We start from the raw sequence: 9,561 nt of genomic DNA on the forward strand, positions 1-9,561 counted from the left end.
TTATAACATGTTATATCGTATCATATATTATTATTAATATGGTTAGAGAATCGTGCCAGGCAGTTTCCTGTAGATTGATTTACATGTTGTGACGCCTAAACTGAAATGGTGATTTATATAAATGATATTATCGAGCGTTGGTGTAATTAAAACATATTGTTTTGAATATAAGCTGAGTTAATTATTTTCCCTGACAGATACGGATACGTTCGCCGATTTGGATTCGTTGCATCATGCGAAAACTCTATTACAAGATCGTAAAAGGCAACAATATATGATCTGATATTTTCTGTTCGTTCCATCTGACTGTCTATTTCCTGACATCTCATTTGGTACCAACACGTCAGTGAAAGTTGAGACGGCTGTTTTATCCGGTGTCAGTATAATGTGACCGGGCAATGTTTTTTACCGCTTTTTTTTTTTTTTTTTTAAATTGGTTCAATTGCAGACAAGTATGTTGCTGGCCAATTTTTTTCGTTATTACATCGGAATTTGATTTGCTAAATTGTCCCTATTGCAAACAGCCCTTAGGCAACGACCCCAATGTTGTATAGAAAAATGTTTTCCTCCCAATCAATTGTGTTGAAGACACAGATATAAACCTAGTCATTTCAGTCCTACAATAGATTTTGAGGAATTTACAGTTATAAATTGGGTTCCCTCCCTCCGACTTCACCTTACGAAATTGATTTCCCTTGCCCTAAGGGTGTCTTAGACCAAATTACGTTACAATGTCCTAAATCTTTTATGAAAAGTAGTTATTAAAATTCAGTGTTATCGGACGGACAGATGGAAAACTGACATAGCATCATGGTATAAATTTACAGACTCTTCGCGCGAGCTGAACTAATAAAAAAAATTTAAAACAGTATGTACATGTAACAATTGTAAACTGTTCTGTGTATAATAAATTAGGTTCTATCAGTATGTGTTGTCCTAATATAACGTTATTGAGATATCGCCTTAGTGACAATAGAAAAAAGCTGTTTAATGCCGAGCTATAGTTGTTGGTTTTTTTTTAACCGCGGATGCAGTCACGTAGCACCCGTGAATCGCTCTCTTTCAATACGACTCTTCAACACACGTGTTTAGCTATTGTGAGTAAACTTATATTATTATAACCAGTTGATAAAACTAACGATTTAATAACCACTATCGTACGTATGTTTTACACAGCCAATAGGTGAACTGATGTCTGTTTGTGGCGTGGTGTACTACGTGACAAGGCTCAAATTTTGTTTGGACTTCAATTAGCAGAAACCATGCAAAAGTGGCTGTGATCAATTTATATTGTAACACACTGAAAAACATGACGTTTGAAAGTTTAATGTTACTTTTTTCAATATTTTATCCTTTCGGCGGGGAGGGTTTTTGTGAAAATGACCAATTCAGTAGAATTCACCGATTTGACCTTTTGGATATCAGTTCAGACATACTCACTTCAAACATGGAAATGCGAAGCCTGACAATGTGCGCAAAATACTGTATGACTAAAAATGGATGCAAATCTTTCTCTTTCACGGAGAACACCAGAACCTGTGACACCTACTCCAAAGCACTAATGGAAACGACAGCTGCTTCATCCAGTTCAACAAAATTCTTCTCAAAGTCACCACGTAAGTGTCATATCGTTATATCTTACTCGTCCGGAGACAACACCATTTTTGTATAAGCTCCTTCCCTTGTATTGGTTACAATTGCTTAAGCAATATGTGAGCAATATGGTCACAATATGAGTATTATCTTCATTTCTTCCCGTGATAAAAGATCGAGTCAGAATATGTAATGTTTTCCTCTATTCATACATAAAACAGAGTAACCAGTGTGAAACATATGACGTGCTGGTATCACGTGACATTCTAGCTCATTAAATATAATCAGAGAGCTACAATGTCCCCCTTTTTGTCTAAATAAAGGTAAACGCCCTATCGAAGTGTCGATAAACCTATGTCGGCTAACATTTATGGGGTCAAACTACCAGAAAATGTTTAAATAGCAAGTTATATAAAAATTCTTTAAGCTATTATTTGTTTGCAGACGCAGTAACAATGATTAGTTATAGGCAGTGGAATAATACTTTCATCCTACGTACAAAATGACTACTGTTTATATATGTATTAACCATAATCTGATTTTTCCATCATAATGTGTTCATACTAATGTTTTACAGTTGGTTGGTTTAATTAACTTTCTATTAGCAGCTAGGGTCATTTAAAGGCCCACTACCTTTCCGAAGCGGCTTTCAATTTTTAAAATGGTAATGTAAAACAAGATCGATAATTAGTAGTCTTCAAAAAATATTAACTTACCGTTAATACTACATTTATCATCACCTTCTGAACGATTTGATTAAAATAAATAAAAAACGTTTATTTTCATAACGCGGGTCGTCTTATGTTTCCCGCCGTCGTCCTAAATACCGCGCGGTAGTTGACTATCACTGCGCCAGACGGCAAAACAGCGAATTTACTCTCCACTGTCTTCATGTATTACGCAGGAAATCTTGCATATGTTTGATGTCGTAACCTTATTTTAGGTCATCGGTATGCATTTTCTGATGTTATTAATCTTTTTAAGTAACCTTCATATTTTGCTCCGGAAAGGTAATGGGCCTTTAAGGACGGTCTCCCGTGTATGCGATGTATTGTGTGTCTGAGGTGCGTTTGTGATTTTGGAAGGCTGCGGTAAAACTGTGTTGTGTCTCTTTGTCATAGTTACGAACAAGAGAAAAGAAAAGATCCCAAATTTAGTAGCCTTCAACGATCATGGAATAGAAGCAGGGCACTAAGTACATTCCTCAGTACAATACTACAACCCCCTAACTATATCAGTAAGATATTTTAAGGCGGCACAGTTATGATACGAAAAACATATTTTGAATGCAGAACAAAAATGTTGTTATTTAAGGTGAAAAATATTTTTATTTATGTAAGACGAAGGGTGATTTTTTTCTATGTGTTATGTTATACGTGATCACGTAGAGAAAATTTTTTTTCACCATACTGTTTCTATAGGGGTATTTCTTCAATGTATTAATAACAGTTATGTGATGAACAGAATCTTACACTTGTGACTTTGTTATATGACATTTATCAAACACCAAAAGGTTCGTGCCATATCATATCATTGAACTCGTTTGATATATCACATATCACATAGCCACTCATGTAATATCCTCTTTTTCATTTTTGGTGAAAACTATTTGCTCTTCTACGTGCTCACATCAAATATATAACATGTTCACGTTAAGATGATTTGTTTGACATACATAAAAAATAACATGATTGTCATACATAAAAGAAAATCATGTATTTTCTGTGCGGCCGTAGATTGTACATGGATTATATGGAACATGTTATATATTGTAGTCTCCGGCGTTTACGACTACACCGTAACAGGCGGACCAAGCATCCAAGTTTACCTAGATATGGATACAGAAGATGGCCCGTGGATTGTGAGTAAAGCAAAGTATAAAATGTTATGGTAGAAACATTATGCGTATGCAAAGCGTAAACAAATACTTATACAGCCAATATCAAAATAACCTACATCGAAAGCTATGAAGCATACATCGTTATTATTTGTTGATGACAGCGTATTTTTGATGGCGTAAACATCACATCGTTCCTATCCCAAGCAACAAATTCATCCCGTCCCATTTAGGTGTGGGACTAGTAGAGGACACGTATGTAGAGAAACAACGATTCCATGTCGGACAATTTAAGTATGGGACAAGTAAAGGATAAAATCATCTCACCCGATCACATTATGCTGACAATGTCCACATTCAACCCCCGCCCCCAACCCACCCCAACCTGTTTTTAATAAATTATTACATATTATCATCTGACATTATGGCCGTTATAATACATTCTACTATTATTTGTTACCTTTAAGTGATATTTTCCGTTTACAATTACCCAGGTAATACAGAGGCGGACAAATGGTGACGTGGATTTCTTTCGGAATTGGGCTGAGTATAAGAGTGGATTTGGGGATCTATCAGGAAATTTTTGGCTTGGTAAGTCATCGTGTAGAGTGTTAATATTATACCTGTTATGTTCATGTAAGATCCGGTCATATTTGGTCAGATCCAGACGTATTAATTCATATCTGGTCATATCCTCATGATTATCAGTACAGTAGCATATCAGAGCATTGTTTCTGTTGATCAGCTCCACATAATGTAATGTTATTGAGGCCATTAAAGGTTTTTAATTAGATGTTTCTTGTCTTGGAGCGTATTCCTTGTTAACTATAGAACTCCATAACACAACAATACCAATAATGATTTCTGTTGTTTTATCAATATATTGTCTTCGCATATTACAGATTTATCTGCCCTTGCGGTAGGTATTGATTTTTACGTCATGTGTTTGCGCGCGTAACGTCATACTTTTCGGAGAATGCGACGTGAATTGCACTCACAAAATAATGACGTAATAATCGATACCTAACCACAAGGGAGCTAACCCTGTAAAATACAAAGACGGACTACTATTATATGTAGTTGTTGCTTTGATGTTACATAGTGTAAGATATCAAGGACGTCCAGAGTCACTAATGTGTTGATTTTCATCTTTAGATACATTTTCTAAATGTTGTTTTGACGTGTATAACTTGGTTCTACCATGCTCACATCATACTTTATGTATACTGAATCTTTCTATTTCAAAGTTAGTTTTGTTCCGTTGCACAATTATCATGTTGACTAACATTGTTCCATCATTCATTTTTACAGGAAAAACATTGCATAACTTTTGTCTAACATTTGCATTTATGTAAAATATCAAAACATTATACCCACCAACTTTACATTTTAAAATGCAAATTGTATCTGTTTTTGTTTGTTTTGTTGACTGCAATTTTTTTTCGAAATCCGAAATTGAGTGTCTATTTGTCGTATCAACACACCTCTAAATTCAAAAGTGCATTACGTACAAGTGCGACCGAAGTTTAAACATGATATCAATATCATTTATGTGAAGAAGCATTAAACTCAACGCAATTCTCTCAGGCACCACATATTCTTTCTCAATTGTTTGGATGGAATATCATCGGAAGAGTAAGATCAACGCAACATCTTGTGGTTTGGTTTGATTTACGTTAAATATCAAAACGGGGTCATCTATGGACGGTCTCCAAAGTGTGCATGTTTTGTGGTTTGTAGATATTTTGGGAGGCTGCGGTATATTTGCGTTGTGTTTCCTTGTCATAGTTGAACTCTTACCCTTGTTATAGTGCCATCTCACTGAAAGATGCCGCCTAAGATATCAAACAGCACACATCACCGGTCACATTATACTGACAGGCAAAACAGACTGAGCTGACCCTATACATTCAGCTGACAACGGACGAACCAGTCGTTCCACTCCCTTTTGCTGAGCGCTAAGCAGAACAGAAACTACAATTTTTATATAGTATAAATCGTTTTGGCCAATACATAACCCAGAGCGCTCAGCTGAAGTACAAAAGACAAATATTGTTAAGGGAGAAGTAACGAAACTAGAAACTTGACACTTTGGAGTAATTAACATCAAGTGTTCCAGTTAAGCCGCGTAGAATATCATTTGACATGTAGAAATTACCCCTACGTAAAATTCAACCCTTACATCCGGAAATAAAATCAAGTGCTCATTTGTTTCAGACAGATTACTTGATACTGCAGCCACATGGAGGGCTGAAATCGGTTGCGAGTTCCTAGTTCTGTTTAATAAACGGAACTAGGAACAAGACTGTTTAAGCTTGAAATACATTATTATGATTCCTACCGAAAATAAGAAGTTAAATTACATATGTAACACAGGAATCGAACGTAAAGCTTTCATGTCTTGAAATCCAGACGTTATTTTTTTCTGTCAATACGTCACTATGAAATTTAAGTAAATGAAAATCGTTCCATGTCATATTACATTAGTGATAAATGCATAAATATAGCCAGAGACGAAATCATTGGATATCAGGCGGATTATATGAAATAAAATGTACTTTATTTCTTTCGACCACAGGAAATCAAAACATCCACCTGCTGACGAGCACCCCAATGATCCTACGTGTTGAACTGGAGGGATGGGACGGAACTACAGGATATGCCCAATACTCGTCTTTCCAGATAGCTAATGAGGCTCAGAATTACAGACTTGCCATCGCGGGATTCTCTGGTAACGTTTCATGTAAGTGTATCACAATCAGAGTACAGAACGTCTTTGTGAGTGTTAATGTCTTTTTCTCACGAACCAGTTCATATCTTCTCCGGATTCATCCTGTCTATTACGGCTTGGTATTGTCATCTGAGGCTTTCCTTTATATCTACAGGTCTATCCGACACTCATCACGCCTGAGGTGTTCTTCATATCTACATGTCTCTCTGACAATGATCTCGCATGAGACGTTCCTTCATATCTACAGGACTGTCCAACACTCATCTCGCCTGAGGCGTTCCTTCATATCTACAGGTCTATCCGACACTCATGTCATCTGAAGCGTTCCTTCATATCTATAGGTCTATCCGACACTCATGTCATCTGAAGCGTTCCTTCATATCTATAGGTCTATCCGACACTCATGTCATCTGAGGCTTTCCTTCATATCTACAGGTCTATCCGACACTTATGTCGTCTGTGACAGATTGACAACCTTTTTGTCACAGCATAATCATCGTAGTTATTTTGTGGGTGAATTCTGATGCTATTATAAAATTGTAATATAACGTAGAGAGAAAATGCTCTTTAACATGTGGATATGGAGAAATAGGGATACGCATGTGGGTTAATGTTGCTTTTTATATTAACAAAAATCATTATGCTACTAGATAAATGCAGTATTATGTGATCGCACGGACTAGTCTGCCTTCTTTACAAAAGTATATCATTGTTGGATGTCTTACTACTTCAATCAGGATGTTTTCTTATGTTCTTGCTTGGTCATGTGACTTTCATGGAAATGTACAGCACTTTTCATTATTCACTTACAATTACCTTTACACTTGCAAATGTTTCATAGATATTGATTTTGAGTAACAGAGTGTTCATGGGTGATTTATAGACCATGTGTAAATGTTCATGTCGCGATAGTGAAGCTCTTCAATAATGTACGAAAGTGGAGCTCTCCAATGTACGAATGTTGCATAGAAACGAAAAGTTATTTGATGCACATAAGCAGTGAATCGAAAATACAAAATGAATACCGGCTGCGATGACAGGATGCACTAACGGATATCAGAATAATCACCTTAACATTGTGTTTCTCGATGAATATTTTTAATTCCGAATTATTGAATATTTATGTCATCAATTAAAGCACACTCATGAAAGCTCATATCTGAAGTTTAAATTAATTCACCATATTCTCACCTCGTAAATATTCCTCTTTTCAATGTCTGTGTAACTCTGAACGATGGGGTTGGATGTTTTTTTAGTTTAACTTCATATTAGCGGCAAGGGTAATGTAAGAATGTGCCAGGTTTCTTAGTGGAGAAAAACCGGAGTACCCACCAAAAAGACTCCTGAACAAGGGTTAGTACCTGGCAACTGCCGACATTGAATTCGAACTTGATAGTGTAGATTTAATGTTAGACGCTATATATTTCACTATTTAGGAAGATCAATAGAAATAACTATGCTTTATATAACATTAACAATCAGATAATTTTACTGATAAAACAATACACTTATAGAAGTAGATATCTTCACTGAATATTGAATACTTCAATTTGGAATAAGCGGAAATAATTGATACAATTGGTACTATACTATTTAAAAACATTATAGTAAGTTATTGTCAAGTCTATGAAAAATCATTTTTATCATAAATTGTATCCATGGCGATAGCCATCAAAAACTTATTCTATTCAAACAGTATTCCCCCATCTCTCTCTCTCTCTCTCTCTCTCTCTCTCTCTCTCTCTCTCTCTCTCTCTCTCTCTCTCTCTCTCTCTCTCTCTCTCTCTCTCTCTTTCTCTCTCTCTCTCTCTCATGCACCATCGGCAGCATTACCATCACATCATCATATTCACCACAGTATTCAAAATGACATCTATACCCTAGTCTTTTTTATATTTTTTTTTCATTTTTTTGCATATAGCTTATTTACAAATACATGGGACATCAACATAAACTTCACATGACATATACCACCGTCGTCTTAATCATGTCATCATCTTCATCCATCCGTCATCATCATCTTCATCATGATCATCAGAAGTATCACGTCTGCGTCTTTGTCTCTGATTAGTTGACGCCCTGGCGACACATAACGGTTACGACTTCTCAACCTACGACAGAGATAACGACTCCATTAAAGGGAATTGTGCGTCGAACCACAAGAGCGCATGGTGGTACCACGATTGTTATGATTCTAACCTTAACGGCATTTACATTGTCGACGGCGGGATAACGGAAGTCAGTTCGATGCTTTGGAGGAACTTTCCTCACACCGACGCTTGGTCAACGCTGAAAAAATGCACCATGAAGATTCGGAACCAATGACTTGGTTTTCTGGTGAAAACATGTAAGAGGACATTTATTAATTTAGAAGTGCACAGGAAAAACGAATACATTTTGAAGTTGGTTTGAGTTTGCTTTATTTGCTGAAATCCGCGATTTTTGAACATCATTGAAATATTTAGAAACTCAATGACGTTCCTTGGAACATTAGTTCAAAGAGCTATAGGAATCGGTTAACCGAGTGTTTTCAACCTCCGTGAGTATACCCTGTCTAGAAAACTGGCAAATATTCGAATTGAAAGCGCCAAACATTAAATACATAAATTAAATTTATCATTTGGAAATATTCTCTACAGGGCTTAAACTCATCATCAGAAGATGTTCCACCGCCGACAAATCATAAACGAAATGTATCAGCTGGAAAATAATTGATGATTCATCGTGTATAATTAATACAAATCTACATAATATTATAAAATAGTTAAGGTATATGTAGAATCAAAAGTGAATCAAGATGGTCTGTGGTAAATTGATGAAACATTTCAAAGTGGAATATTCTAGTTCTTGAAGTAAACGACTCTAAATTTGTCTTAAAGAGAGCAGGGATTGTTGAACTTATTTTTTTCACACCAATCCGTAGTACTTTCAGTACTTTGATTTCAGATTGGTTAAAATGTCTTCGTAAAATGAAGATTGTTGCCTGCTTTTTTCTACTTACCAAACATATATTATGAAGAAAGTCGAAGCAGTGAAACATATGGGTTTTTTTAAAGTTCATGTTGTGAAACTTATGTTTATCATAACTCTATGTCGTACGCTGATATTTATAAGCTTGCCAATCTCCCTAGCCTGGAAAGTAAGCGCACATCTTTAAAAAGTGACTTTTTTTTAATTGTTTCAATAGCATGTCCAATTGTACATACCTTATCAACCAAATGTATTTTATTCCCTTTAGTCCCCAATCGGAATCTTCGTACAGACCATTAAAAACAGTTCAACTCCAATGTAGTAGAATTAATGTGAGAAAATATGATTATTATTCCGGATTCTATCTAACGTTGATTGTGTATGTTTCATTTGCCTCTTGTATTATTTAAAGTCCATTTGAATATAATCT

At 35.7% G+C, this 9,561-nt stretch overlaps 1 protein-coding gene across 1 annotated transcript; it reads left to right on the top strand.

Moving 5' to 3' along the window:
• The first annotated feature begins 1,447 nt into the window (after positions 1 to 1,447).
• Positions 1,448 to 8,538, top strand: LOC138305822 (angiopoietin-related protein 7-like). Its single transcript, XM_069246087.1, has 5 exons — positions 1,448 to 1,616; positions 3,369 to 3,454; positions 3,925 to 4,021; positions 6,009 to 6,173; positions 8,233 to 8,538. Exons 1-5 carry the CDS (start codon positions 1,448 to 1,450, stop codon positions 8,484 to 8,486), a joined length of 771 nt encoding a protein of 256 aa, XP_069102188.1. The 3' UTR covers positions 8,487 to 8,538.
• The last annotated feature ends 1,023 nt before the right edge of the window (positions 8,539 to 9,561 follow it).

This window comes from Argopecten irradians, chromosome 13, assembly GCF_041381155.1.
Source record: "Argopecten irradians isolate NY chromosome 13, Ai_NY, whole genome shotgun sequence".
In the NCBI taxonomy this organism is placed as follows: domain Eukaryota; kingdom Metazoa; phylum Mollusca; class Bivalvia; order Pectinida; family Pectinidae; genus Argopecten; species Argopecten irradians.